General features: G+C 56.6%; 1 protein-coding gene across 4 annotated transcripts; it reads right to left on the bottom strand.

Moving 5' to 3' along the window:
- Mtch1 (mitochondrial carrier 1) lies at positions 1-14,355 on the bottom strand. 4 transcript variants are annotated; one of them, XM_055607024.1, is made up of 12 exons: positions 14,000-14,355; positions 9,933-10,017; positions 7,682-7,788; positions 7,312-7,389; positions 7,035-7,092; positions 6,755-6,806; positions 5,683-5,742; positions 3,586-3,730; positions 1,879-1,929; positions 1,684-1,751; positions 1,463-1,538; positions 1-695 (listed from the first exon to the last, which is right to left on the bottom strand). In XM_055607024.1, the coding sequence occupies exons 1-12, from the start codon at positions 14,318-14,320 to the stop codon at positions 624-626; spliced, it is 1,173 nt and encodes a 390-aa protein (XP_055462999.1). In that variant the 5' UTR covers positions 14,321-14,355; the 3' UTR covers positions 1-623. The 4 variants fall into 4 exon arrangements, with proteins under 4 accessions (XP_055462999.1, XP_055463000.1, XP_055463001.1 ...); XM_055607025.1 differs by having other exon boundaries at positions 1,879-1,926; XM_055607026.1 differs by having other exon boundaries at positions 3,637-3,730.

The following is a 14,355-nucleotide window of genomic DNA, read 5'->3' as shown; positions in this document are numbered from 1 at the left end:
TCCAAATCACCACCAATACATTTATTCGGAGATGGGGTCTATCTTACCATGAGGGGAGGACCAGACATTGGCCTATGTAGCCTGTGCGTAACCACACACCACACAGGTGATGGAACCCTCACACCTGGTGTCACCATTACAGACAAGCAGATGAGGGGGGAGGGTCTGAGGAGTCACATGATTTCCCAGTCAGGAGAAGGCACTGCCTTGTGGCAGAAAAGTAGTGTTGAGAACAAGGGCAGAGCACAGTGCCAGGTTGCCAGCACAGGCCCAGGCATGATGGTGCCCTATTTACAAAGCAGGAGGGGGCGCTTCTGGCGGAGCGGCAGGATAAGCGGGGCTGGAGGTGGAGGGAAGCCTTGCCTGTGACCTCTGCCTCCGCTGCCTTCCTCTGCCCTTGTACAAGACAGACTCAAGTACCGCTGGGCAGGAAGGGGACCCACCTCAGCACGGCTCCCCAGGCCCCAGGCGGCCCACCTCCACCAGCCCACATCCGGACAGACACATGGCAACTATGGACATGGAGCCAGGCTGGGCTGGAGTCACCCTCAGGCATCTGAGATGATGGGTCCTCACCAGGGCCAGGTCAAGACCCCCATAAATGTTTGGTCAGGCGACTTAGACTACTCCATGGCAAAGCATGAGCCTGACGACACCCTCCGGAAAAGCAGGCTGGAGCCACGGAAGAGCTGGCCCTGATGGGGAAGAGTAGCAGTTAGCGCCACAGAAGGGAAAGCTGCCTTTTAATCCGCTCCACCCTCCTGGTAAAGGTTTTTCTTAAACGTTTTTACTGTTACTGTGTTCATGATGGGGGTGAGGTGTGCATGCGTTAGGGTTCACGTGTGGACGACAGAAGGTGACCTCGATGACTTGTTCTCTCCTTCCACCTTAATGTGGGCTCTGGGGCTGGATCCAGGGTGTCAGGCTTGTATGGCAAGCACTGTTACCCACCGAGCCACCTCACTGGCCCCCATCAAACCTATTCTCAACCCAAAGGCCACTCAGCACTCCAGGCTCCTCTTCAGGCCAGCACCTCATTTGACTCACTTGCCAGGAAAAGGCAAGCACCCGCTCCTAGCCATAAGCCTGCTCCCTGACCACTGGGCCCCAGGAATTGGCACCAGCAGCCCCAAAAGCCATGGATGGTCTGCCAGGCCCCCACCAGAGCCAGCTGAACCCAAAAGGGTCCTATGGGAGAGTCTGGCTGCACACATCCCGGACACCTTGTTAACGGAGCGTTTGGGCGCTGCCACCTTCTGCCCCGAAGGAGCCGTACCCCTTGTTTAATCCTGAAGGTTTTCCCTCTGCTGCCCAGGCCGAGCTTCAGCCTCACCAGACTCTCCCCTCTGCCAGAGCCTCTGGCAGCACATACTCAGCATGCTGCAGCTGTTCCGGAAGGTGAGCAAGAACGCCTAGAGCAGGTGTCACCCACCCCTCCCGCTCACCCACCCCTCCCGCTCACCTGCACACTCAGGTATTTCCAGCAGTGGATCCAGGACTTGAACACAGGGGAGTAGGGAGGGAGCCCAGCCTGCAGTCTGTGGAGGGACACGGGGATCTCAGAGGAGCCATGCCCTACGCCCACCCAACCCCACGCCAACCTCACAGGTAGAGGGGCTGGGAGGGCATATCTGGGTGGCCCAGCAGCCTTGACAGGGCCCAGGTGGAAGGGTACACACATACCCACAGTTGTTCACGGCCATGAGATCCCCAACGAGCAGGAAGGGGTAGGTCAGCATGCTCACTGCAATCTGAAAAGCAGACAGGCTTCAGGGCCAGCACGCTACTGCTCCCATGGGCCCAGAGTGGGGACAACACCACACTTCCTGAGCTGCCTCCCGCCCACCTTGGCCCTTAAAGGCAGTAGGCGGGACTTACCCCCATCACAAACTTGGTGTAGCTGCGGATGGCCAGGGCCTGGCTAAACTGCTGGGACAGAAAGGAAGCAAGGTTTACCACAGAGACGTCAGGGGCAGACTTCAGCCCAGTGGTACCCTCGCCATGCCTCATCTCACCCTCCACACCCCCTTTCCGGGACAGCTCTTCCTGTGTCCTCCCCATTAGGCCGGCTGAAGGGGAACCGGAAGGGCTCTGGGTAAGCAGGATCATTTACCACCTTGTGTGGCAACCCCACAGGACCCAGAGCTCCCAGAACTGTTTGACACCTCTCCTAGCTTGGCGCGGTCACAACCCGGTGAGAGATTCCCAAATGAGAAGATAAGCTTCCACAGAGCGTCCTGGGGCAGAGCCCAGTTCTGGGCATGAAGTGCGCCTGGACCATTGCCACCCCCACCTCTTCATGTGACCACAGCGCCTGCCCACCCACAGGGCCCAGGGTAGGACAGAGCTGCTGGCGTGTGTCAACATCACTGCAGATGAGGGTGCATTTCCACAAACCACTCCAATGCGCAAGCACCGAAGGGCAGGGAGATTTCGCCCACACAGGCTACAGGGCTGCCAGTCTCCTCACAGGCCACCCCTGGGTTGCTAGCCCGAGCCAACAGACACCCCCTGGACCACGAATGACCCCTCCCCTATTCCCCCAGGCCTGGCCTTCCCGCTGTCAGAAAGCCTGGCTTCCAGAAACCCTAACCTAGTGAGGGTCCCTAATCTTTATCTTGGTGGCAGAACTCATCAGTGTGCCCAGGCTTTCCGACCCATACAGGTGAGGTCTGCAGACCCCTGCAGCCAGAGCAGGCTGAGGCCAGATGGCACCGTCCTGGCCCAGGATCTTACACCCGTGTTGTTCCCCTTAACAATCAGAGCTGCCAGGACCAAAGGTCATGATGCTCAGGAAAGGCATTGTGGGTGATTTTGCTTTTGAAACCAGAGTCTCCATATATAGTCTGGAGTGGCTTTGACTGTACAATCCTCCTGCCTCCACCTCCAGAGGGCTGGGATTACATTGGCTGACCAGTGGGTTTTTGTTTGTTTGTTTGTTTTAATTATTCATTTTCATTTTATGTGCATTTGTGTTTTGTCTGCATGTATGTCTGTGTGAGGGTGTCAGATCTTGAAGTTACAGATAGTTGTAAGCTGCCATGTGGGTGCTGGGATTTGAACCTGGGTCCTCTGGAAGAACAATCAGTGCCCTTAACCACTGAACTATCTCTCCAGCCCCGGGTTGTTGTTGTTGTTTTTTTTTTTTTTTTTTTTTGAGACAGGGTTTCTCTGTGTAGGCCTGGCTCTCCTGGAACTCACTCTGTAGACCAGGCTGGCCTCAAACTCAGAGATCCATCTGCCTCCGCCTCCTGAGGGCTGGGACTACAGGCGTGCACCACTACCATCCAGCTCACAGGGGGTTTTAAAAGCACAGACTATGATGGTTAAAACTCGGCTATTAGCCACCCACTCTCCTGTACTGAGGAGTTTCAGATAAACCGAGCCCCACTTTTAACACTTCAGGGACGGAAGTGTCTTTAACTTCCCCTCAGGCAGGGGTCAGTGTGATCTCATCTCCCCAGCTCCAGGGACAATTAGGGGGCCCCTCTCATCCCTGGGTCAAGAAGATCCCAAAGCCCCAGCCTGTCCCAGACCCTGGCCATCAGCACACAGAAAGAAAGGCAAGCCCTTGCTCCAACCAACCTGGGAACCTGGATTCTGGTCGTTCCCCAGCCCCCCGGGGGTGTCACTCACGCTGTCGTCCACCAGGTAGGCATTGATGAAGTGGGCCAGCAGGTTACAGCCCCACAAGAAAACCACATCGCCCAGGAGGTGCGGGATTAAGCCGCTAAAAAACAAGGTGAGCAGAGATGAGCAGGGGAGAGACGGAGAGGCGGGCAGGCTTCGCCCGGCTGACACCAGCAGCACCGAGGCCCAGAGTCAGGGAGGAGCCCGGAGGGAGCAGCTCTGGTGGTCCTCCTCCCGCACGGAGGTCTCAGGTCACAAACTAGTGAGGGGTGTCGCAAGCTGTTTTCAATCTGCAGAAGCCCTGGTGTCCCCATGTGAGAGCAGTCACACCCGGCAAATGCAGATCACAAAGGAGTGCCAGCTTCTCCTGGTCTCCACTCCAAACAAGTCTCAGGGAGCTGCCCAGGGCCTGTCCTCTCTGTCCTGGGCGCTCCACCAGCCACGCAAGTGCTTGCAAGGACTGCTACCCTGCATGGCGCCGGCCTTGAGGGCAAGCCACTCTCTAAATCCGGATCCCAGCCCCGTGAGGGTGGCCAAAGAGGTGGCCCGGCAGTTTAGAGCAGTTGCTACTCTTGCAGAGGGCCTGGCTCAGAACTAGCCCGGGGCTCTGAGGCTTCCTTTGGCCTCCGTGGCTCCCGTGTACATGTGGTTCACATAAACTCACACAGGCACACACATAAAAGCAACACACACATATTTTTTTTTAAATCCCTTATCTCAAAGTCCAAAAGAGTGTTAAGCGGTGCCACACCTGTGTTCACACATCTTGGTGGATGCGCTTCCTTCTCCAGGGGGTGCTCTCCGAGGCTCTAACCTATGTGCGTCCCTCCCCCGTCACCCAGAAGTAAGATGTGCTGGGTGGGCCGCCAGTCACAGAGCTGTCATGCCTGGGCAGCGTGTCAAGGGCCGCCATGCCAGGCATCCCAACCCAGGTTCTTCCGTGTATGTGGATGTAAAGAGACGGGAGTCTCAGCCTGGCCACTGTGCTCATTCGGAGCCATCCTCCGCACTGAGATGCCAGCAGCGGCCAGGCTGTGTCTCAGGCCAGTTCTGCACTCCTCAAAATGCTAACAATCCCAGGGGCAGAATCACCTCCACTGAGAAACATACTCTCTGTCTCTCTTTTCCAAGTCATGTCCTGACTAACCCACAGATCATAGACCATCTGACAAAGTAGGAAGATCACGGCTCAAGAATGGTTAGCGTGGAGCCTGTGTCAGTCTGCTGTGCGCATGACCTCTTAGGCCACTGCCTAGACCTTCAAACAGTGAAACAAAAGCTGCACCTGTTATCCTGGCTTCTCCTGAAGCTCATTCCTTCTGAACAGTCTTTACATTCTGAACTTTCTTTGTGGGGAAGTAAGCTGGGCACAGAGCCAAGAGGAGCTGCTCTGTGGCCCTAGGGAAACCATGTACCCAGAGACACATGCCTCTGCTAACACAGGGCTTTTCTGACTTGTCAAGAGAAGCCAGGAACATGGATTTCTGTGCAAATAGTCTTGACCATTCAGTGTCCGATGACTGTCAAAACAGAGACCACTGGCTGGAGGCAGCGTGTGGCGGCCAGGGCCCAATCCTTAGTCCAAGACCCAGCTTGACAGCCACCTGTGGCAATGATGTCAGGGACTATGCAGTGCTCTGACTTCTGAAGACCAGCTCTGCGTCCCTGGCAACCCCAGGCTTGGACGGGCCTGGCAGGACTGTGTAGCTCACCTCCTCAGCATGGCAAGTGTGTGTGTGTGTGTGTGTGTGTGTGTGTGTGTGTGTGTGTGTGTGTGGTGCTGGCTGCTGAGCCCAGGCCCTCACGCACACCAAGCACACACTCTGCCGCCAAGCCTTGCCCAGGTCCACTGTCACTTAGGCTGTGACCTGAAGGGGCTGGGCAGCTCTGGTCCCTAATATGCTACAAAGCACATCACAGCTGGCTAGCAGTCGCTCCACCTGGGGCACGCTCGCGTGTGGTTAGTCGAGGGCAGCAGCTGAGCTGAAGGGAGGGAGAACACACCTGTTAGTGGAGCCACACATGGCTGTGACAGGGGATAAACTCACGTACACAAAGAATCCCAGCAGCCCCTCCTCCTTGAAAATCTTCCCAATGGAGCTCAGCACGCCGCTGGGGAGGAAGACAGAGACAAGGTCACCTGGTCACCCAGCAGAAGGCCACTGTGCAGCCCTACTCAGAGCAGCAGGCGCTAACCAGGATGGGGAGTCTGTCACCAGGAAGAGCTCGAGGGGATAAGAAAGAGCTTTCTTCTGGGGTGAGGTAAATTTATACCACTTGTGGAGACTGGACCTAGGACCTTGGATTCCCTTTCCCAGCCCTGGCGCTTATCTGTCATGAGCCAAGCAAGCTCCTAGCAAAGGCCCTGATGGCCAGTGACACCAGGAAGGTTGGAAGGCGGAAGGGACCACCTACGCACACTGCAGCTGAAGGCCTTGCATCCACCCAGGAACAAAGACTCCACCCCCGCACCAAGCCTGGGGTCTAGAGCCCTGCAGTGCAGCCTGCTGGAGGTGAGAGGGCAGGCTGTGGCTTCCCGGCCCCATGCCCACGTCTGTGACCTGTGACTGGAGAGGTCGTCCGGCCCACAGAGGCCCTGTGAGGCCCAAGTGGAAGCAGCAGGCACATGTATATGCCTGGCTGGTTAGAGCTGGTCCCGGGCTCCTAGCCTCACCACACCCTGTGTTCTTCCCATGACAGTGGCCTGACCCACTGGGGTTTCAGCCAAGCTGTCCCCTTGGGCCATTTACCAACCTTGTATTTCAGTCTGGAGAATCAAGCAACTCCCGTGAGTGAACCCAAAGCCAAGCATCCTGGCTTCGGGAAAACAACCGAAGCCAGGAAACGGCAGAGGAAAAGGCTCAGGCCTCTTGGCATGTGAGGAGTCGGCAGCTTCTCAGTAGAGGGTGAGAACAGGAAGCCAGGTTTGGGGAGCCCCCCCCCCACTCACACCTAGCCCAGGCAGACTCCAGCACAGGCCATCGAGGCTCTGCGGCCCCTCTGCAAGGAGCCACGGCTCACTTGGAGGATCAAGTGAGGGAGGGACAAAAGAAGCCTCCCAAGTGAGGCAGCGATGGAGCGAAGCCCAGTGAGAGGGCTACAGAGACATCCAAGAATTACCTACCTGTACTTGGCTTCCCGTCCCACAAACTGCACCATGCAGCGCATTGAGATGACTGAGGAAGAGAAAGCACTGGGGTGACCTGGGGGCCAACAGCTCAGCACCCTGACCCTGGGTGTCCAGCGCAAAGTCGGCCTTTTGCCACACAACTCGGAGGAAGGCCCAGCGCCATGGCATTACCTCTGCCCGGGGAGGGCACCAGCCAGTCTCCTATCACCCCCTGCCCCTCCCCAGCCATCCACCCCCAACCGGGACCACGGCGGGCTCGCTGCAGCGTCCTTACCATGTAAGGGGTGGGCCAGCATGCGTGACACACACTGCATCATCATCTCATAGGATGTCTGCCGAGGAGGAGGGTGGGTGCCATCAAACCTCAGTCTACCAAGGGTGCTGCCCACCCCCCCTCTCTGAGGGGTGCTGCCGCCCTGGCCAGAGCTGCTTAACACATGTTAGGGAGGGAGTCCCCTGCAGGGTCCAGCTAAGTAGTCTTGCACCTAGGCAAGCATAAGGGCCCAGACACCCGGGGATGAGAGCTCTCGTCTCTGACCCTTGACTCTCACCTCCTTTACAACTTTCTTCAGTGAAGTCTTCATGTCATCCTTGTTGGAAACCTGCTCCATCTCATCTGGGGGGAAAACCTGACCACAGACATGCCATGAACCCCAGGGGAACGCCTGAGGGACACTGGACACTGCGTCCATTGTCTGGGCTGTCAGTAACCACCAGGCTTGGGGGACCGGGTGGGAAAGGCACCCTCACAGCTGCCACAGCTATGGGAGAGAGGTTGGAATGTGGGGCAGCGGGCCTCCCAAGCACGAGCCCAGGCCACGCACTGGGGTCTGCACAGGGAAGTGGGACCCAGGCCGAAGGCTGCATCTGACAGCGACTGCAGCCTGGGGGGGGGGGGGGGGGAGCCCTGCAACCTCTCACCTTCTTCATGCTGCCCCGGGTCACAGCGGACAAGGCGTTGGACATCAGGCGGGGGCTCAGGCCCCGGAACAGCCCTATTTTCCCATCCACCTGCACGATGTACTTGGCTGTAAGAAGGCAGAGGGAGCCGGGGTCACACCCAGCCCAGGACACCGCTGCTGGACCACACACCCAGACCAGCGCTTTCCCAATCACTGCGGAGTGCAGCCAGGGGGAGTTGTGTCCAGGGCCCGACATGGGCCAACTCCAGTCCCAAGTGTCATCTGACCTGTCTCTTTTGGTAAAACGTCCCAGCGTTCTTCTGACAAATAAGCCCACTGGACTTCTTGCTTGCTTTCTTTCTTTTCCTTAGCTTTGAAAACTACTTGGCAAACTCAACTGTCGTTTCTCAACTCAGCAGCTGGAATGCTGTAATCCAAAACCAATTTCAGCTGCTTATAAAGTGTTTTCCTTGGGGTGGGGGTGGGGTGCCCACAGGCAGTGGTGACCTTCCCTGCCTAAGGGAGGGGGAAAGGAAGGGGATGGGAAGGCAGGCCTCAGAGGGTCTCCAGGCCACACTGTGGCCAGGACACCCCGCCCCTGGCACCTGCTGGCTCCTGTTAGTAAGGAACAAGGCAGAAACAGAGACAAACAGAAACAGAGTGGCACTGGGGGAAACCCTTGGTGGCCAGGTGGCAAAGGGGACTTCCTGTTCCACTGGCGTGTTTCACATCCAGCGTGTAACATGTCTGGCACTCCCTATTTTACATTTGACCCAAGTTCAAGAAGGTGATGTGTCTCTCTACACCCAGGAAGCCAGAAGAACACTCCCTCAGTGTGATCCTCTTTCAGGCCCGTGACGTCAGCAGTGACGAGCGAGCACACGTGCCCTTTTCTCCTCTGCAGTGTCTCTGCCAGCGTGACTCCATGTCACACTCAGCAGGGCCTTCCAGGGACAGGGCAGTGCACCTGTTACCTGTACAACAGCTTCCTGGGAAGGGGGCCAGGGAAGAAAGGACTGGGGAGGGGGGAGAGGCCTGAGGGCTGGGGGCCAGGCAATGACTCAGGGCAAGGCTGCCCTACTCTAGACTGAGGGCCAGGCTCAGCAGAGGCTCCGACAGAACCAGCTAGGATCTGCCCACTTCAGTGAGCTGTTAAGTGGAAGGAGAGAGCACTGTCCATAGAGGCCCTTTCAGGAGCACCCCCGTCCCACCACCCTAGGGCCAGAACCTGCAAACCCCTAGAAATTGCAGCCTTACACCACAGAATGTCCACAGCTGTGGGGCTCTCCACAGCGCAGGGCAGGGAGCAGACACTGGCCAGACAGTCCTAGATGGCCAGACAGCCGGGCACTTCCTGACTCAGGCGCAGCCGGCGTCCAGAAGCGCCCAGCAGACATCTGCTCTTGACACCTGACCTGCAACATTTACAAAGCCTGGGTGGGGGCGCCTCAGAACCTGGCTTATGCTTACAGGAGGCCCTTGGATGAGGTCAGGATGGTCCCATGTGGGCAGGCATGACCGGGAGTCCTTCCTAATGGCGCCACTGTAGGCAGATCTGAGAAGGCCAGGTCGCCACAGGCCTGAGCTCATTATCTCTGTGCACAATGGTGGGTGGGGGCATTCTATTTATACCGTTCCCCTCTTCCCCTACACCAGCCATCTTAAAATAAATGCAAAACACATTTCCCCACAAAATGGCCCATCCTGTCTGGCCCTAGACCGCACACTCCGAACTGAAGGCAAAATTGGAAAAGAACCCGAGCTGTGATTCTGCCAACAGTGAGCCTGCGTGCTGGAGAAGGTGGCTCAGAGGTCAGCCACCAGGTTATGCAGCAGGGAGACTTTCAGAGAACATTCTAGACTAGCCAAATGGGGAAGAGAGGAAGGAAAACAGCAGAGTGGGTTCAGAATGGGGCTTGGGCAGTGAACTCAAAAAGGCACTTTAAGGAAGTGCCTAGGGGAGACCCCTGTGCCAGCAGAAGGGGATAGGGAGACAAAGCTATGGCAGACCCTGCCATGGCCTAGCCAGCTGTCACCCACAGGCCTGGGGACAAGAGCGTAGACAGAGGTGGGCGTCTGGTCAGAGAGCTCCCCGAGAGGACTTGGTGAGGAGCCTGAGCACAGTTAGTGCGGCACAGTGGCACTGAGCACCCACAGGCTCCCACCGGACTCCTGCTGCCTTGGGCCACTCTCGGGCCCCTCCTGGGAGCTGGCTCCTGGCACAGGACTGCACAGCAGCTTCCTGGGGCGGCTGGGCCTGTGGCACTCACCATAGGTGAAGAAGCTCGGCAGATAGAGGACCTTCCTTCCCAGCACATTGGTCCCAAGGGTGGGAGGCATCGGCTCATGACCCACCTTCAGAATCGACAGGAGACAAGAGGAAGGGTCACTCGCTGCTTCCGGGCTCCATCTCCCACCTCCCGGGAGCAGCAGCAGCTCCCTTCATCAATGCCTGGTCCTGGGTCTCAACCTGGCCTCATTCTAAACCCCGCACCGTGCACAACCTCAATGCTGGAGGGCCTCAGCACACAAACGCCCTTTCATTTTATTATTGAACAGCCTTTACTAGCCTATTTCTACGCACTATTACTGTGTGCACGATGGGCGGTGGAGCATGGGACACGTGCATGTGTGGCCGGAGGAAAACCATTGCTGAGCTGATGCTCTCCTGCCACCCTTAGGTGGGTGCCAGGGATAGAACTCGGGCTGCTTTATGACATTTTGCTTGTTTTATGTCCCTGTTTGTGTTTGTGCATGGGCACGCACATTCATGGCGCGCGTGTGGAGGTCAGAGGACAACTTGCATGAGCTGGTTCTCTCCTTCCACCTTTGGATTCAATTCCAGTCATCAGGTGTCTTTGGCAACAGGTGTCTTTACCGACAGAGTCATTTCACTGGCCCCAAAACACACATTGAAAAAATTTTTTGACACTAACTGTTGCATATGTGTGTGTCATGGCATGTATGTGGAGGTCAGAGGACAATTTCCAAAAACTGAGTCCCATTCCGTCCTGTGGGCTCTAGGGATTTAACTCAGGCTATCCATCACATTTGACAGCAAGTGTCTTTACCTGCTGAGCCAGTTTGCTGACCAGAGGCCCCCATTTTTAAGGGCTTTGTTCTCCTCTGAGAATAAATCTGCTACCTCTCATCTTCAGGACAAAACCTTATTCCAACCTAAGTCCCAACACAGTGACTGCGACCCAGACTTTCGGCCCCAGGCTTCAGACAGCTCTGCAGCCACCTACCCTCAAATTCTTCTAAGCCTATTGTAAATACCTACCCCACACACCGTCCCTGCCAGTCCCAGGCTTGGCAAGTGTTGCGCTAAATCCACCTGCAGGGCTGTTTTAATCTCAACCGCCCTGTATCGCTGGGACAAAATGACCCTCATTTCCACAGCCTCTATAGCCCTTCACTGGATGGCAGCGCGTTATCACCGAGTACCTGCCAATCCCACAGATGGGCAGTTAGAGGGAGTGGGGTGAGGGCAACCTCCCTTGGCACAAGGGAGCACAAGAGCCTTGTGCCCTCAGCACAGGTGGGAGCAGCACTTGCTGGACGCAGCAGAGGACAAGGCCCGCAGGGTAGTAGGAGGCCTGGCCTTGTGGCCTGCGCTGGGCCCTTTGCTGGCTGCTGCTTTTTTTTTTTTCCTTCATTAGCAAGGTGTTCCATCAAAGTTCACACTATTCCTGTGGACACTGAGACACGCTGAAGATGACCAATTGTGAATGTTTTCAGTCTTATTATTATTACTGTGTATGTGGGGATCAGAGGACAACTCTGGACTTGGGTTTCCTCCTGCCACCTCTGTTGCTTTATTATTTATTTATTTGTTTCTTGTTTTCTCGAGACAGGGTTTCTCTGTGTAGTTCTGGCTGTCTTGGAACTCTCTCTGTAGACCAGGATGGCCTCCAACTCACAGAGATCAGCCTGCCTCTGCCCCACAAGTGCTGGTATTAAAGGCGTGCACCACCCCTGCTCGGCTGCCACCTCTGTTCTAAGTGCCAGGGATTGAACTCACACCCTCAGGCTTGAGCAGCAAGTGGCCTACCTGCTGCTAATCCATTCACAGACCCAGGCTGTACATCTTAAAACCCCTTTATTGTGAGGTCTTTAAAAAAGAAAAAAGCAGCTCATAAGGGCTTATCCAGAAAAAGAGTCAGGTGACCCAGGCAGACAGCTCTCCCGTCTAGAGTTTTTCTTCCAGGTATGAAGTCAACATCATCTTCTTAAGTGGTGGGTGCTCCTTCCTTTGTGCTCCCAAAGTCAAGCCCCAGGCCTTGCTCTTGTGCTGTCCTCCCCAGTCTTACTACAATCCAACCTAACCCTGAAACCCAATGGCCTCAATGGCACATCCTCATGGCTCCCAAATCTGCCGAGTCTATTTTCTTACTGTCCACTGGGTTACCAGGGCACACTGCTAACCATGGTCAGATTCTAGTTGACTTGTTCCCAGATCATGCTCACCCAGATGTGCCTCTAAGTGCCCTGACCATAGGCAACACTGTGACCCGGCACCTAGTACCAGCAGATCCGGTTCACTGCCTCCAAGCCTGCGCCTTCCATCCTAACACCCATGTGTTTTGATCTAAGGTACATTTGTGTCCCTCAACACGGGCAGACCCCACCTAGCACTGCTCACATGCTCCCTGAGAAAGACAGTCTGTCACTGTTATTACTTTGTTTTCAATGTTGCTAGGACTGACAAGAGCTCTATCCAGTAAGCTCTCTCCATGAACAGAGCTCTCCGGTTCAGGCCCACACACCCACCATTTGGTTCTCATCACCCTTTGGGCTCCTTCTCGCTCTCCGGATCCTTTTCCAAAGCCTTTCACATCAATCTTCTTCTCAACTCAGCTTTCTAACGCCACCGTGGTCCCAATGATAAACCGCTCCCCCATTGCCCCCCCACGCTCCACCTGCCATCCTAAGGTCCAGCCTCCAGTTCTCACCCCATCAGCTCCCAGCACCCCTGCAGCCCAACTCAGGTACCTCCAAAGCCGACACCTGCTGTGGCTGCAATCCTAATGTTGTAAACACACACCCACGTCACAGACAGGTCAGCCAGCTCCAAATCTCAGGCACAATTTGATACCCGATGGCCCTGACTACATCTCCTCATTCCTTGTCACACTTATAGACAGACTCTTTTATCTATTACCCCCAAATTCTGTATCCCCATTCCTCAGACCCCAGGGCTTCAGTGACTCCCACTCTTGAGGCCCTCTCATTCCAAACACATTTCTAATCCTCTCAGTTCTACAGCAAGGACAATAAAAACCCACATCCACTTGCTTTAAATCAAACCTCAGAGCTCAGCTGGGTCTCCACCTCAATTCCCACCACCCATCCTCCACTCTTCTGGAAAATTCTAGACTACGTCTTTGGATATCAGTCTGAGCCTGAACCACGCCAATCAAAACTGTCCCCACCTCCATCACACAGACCCAATTATGCCAAATGCACACCACCTACCAATCCAATCCCTCCTCCCCTCTTCACCCTCCCCTCATCCTCTTTTGGACTGAACTGCTGGAAGCAGGCAAAAGCCTTAGGTGCCCAAGCATCCTTGGGTCCAGATGTCCCTACCTTTGCTCCAGCCTTTGCCAGCCCGTATCTATTGTGCCTGTCCCCACTCCCTCCCGCTCTGCCCATTCCCAACCTGGGCAGACAGCATCACTGCAATTCCTCCCTTCCTCCCCTAAATGCGTCATCCCCTTCCCCCTAAAAGCCGCCTCCTGGCTCCCCTCTCCAGGCAGCTCCACTCCCCGCCACTGCGGAGGCCCCTCCTCCCGGCAAATCAGTCGTCGCCATCAAGGCCACAGGCCCCTCACAAGTAAACCGATAGCTCTTCCCTGCTGCATTCTTTCCCTCCTAAATTTCTGGCCCTGGTGCCCACTCCTTTGTCCCTCAAAACACTAGCATCCACCACTATAAATCCAGAGTCGGCGGTCTTCTGCCCCAGATGTAAACACTTGGCTTCTGTCCCGAGCCTTCCTCTCTTCCATCCACCAGAACTTCCCGGCCCTCCCCGCAAACCCATTCATTACCCTTCGGACTCTCAAGCTCACTGCCTCCGACAATTTATCTCCTACATCTCATCACCCCTCTCTGCACCCCCAAATCCCTTCCTTCCCCACGTCTGTCACTTCCCTCCCTCCCTGCACCTCCAAATCCCTTCCTTCCCCACGTCTGTCACTCAGGTCCCTGAGCCCCCTCCTGCACCCCCAAATCCCTTCCTTTCCCACGTCTGTCACTCAGGTCCCTGAGCCCCCTCCTGCACCCCGACCCCGCACACCCCATCGCCATCCTCCCGCGGCGTCCTCGGCCCCACCTGGATCAGCAGCTTCACGTAGAGCAGCGGATGGCTGAGAGCGGTCACGCCCGCGCCCAGCGCCACGAACAGCGCCTCGGTGGTCGGGGCGTTGTCCCCGGGGCCCGGGCCCCCCGCGCCGCCGTCCATCCTGCGCGCCGACGGCTGAGCCGCGGGCCGAGGGTGGCGGGGGTGCGCGCGATGCGCCGGCGGAGGGTCCCGAGCGCGGGCCTCGACTCCCGCCGGCGCGCCGCCGCGAGCTCCCGCACCAGCTCCGGCTCCCGCCATCCCCGCGGCGCCGCCGGGAGCCCAAGGCGCCACTTCCGGGTCTGAAGCCCCCATGGCGCCGGGCGTCGGGGTCACTCCCCGTCACGTGG

Source organism: Psammomys obesus, unplaced genomic scaffold, assembly GCF_907164565.1.
Source record: "Psammomys obesus unplaced genomic scaffold, mPsaObe1.curated_primary_1811, whole genome shotgun sequence".
NCBI classification, from domain to species: domain Eukaryota; kingdom Metazoa; phylum Chordata; class Mammalia; order Rodentia; family Muridae; genus Psammomys; species Psammomys obesus.
This window is presented reverse-complemented; position numbering and strand designations above follow the sequence as displayed.

Excerpts from the sequence above, each read along its gene's own strand:
- Mtch1 (XM_055607024.1), bottom strand. The coding sequence starts at position 14,320 with ATGGGGGCTTCAGACCCGGAAGTGGCGCCTTGGGCTCCCGGCGGCGCC. Across the intron at positions 7,789-9,932 it reads GCCGAGCTTCTTCACCTATG|CCAAGTACATCGTGCAGGTG; the intron begins GTGAGTGCCACA and ends GCCTTCTTACAG. Across the intron at positions 5,743-6,754 it reads GGACGGGAAGCCAAGTACAG|CGGCGTGCTGAGCTCCATTG; the intron begins GTAGGTAATTCT and ends CTTCCTCCCCAG.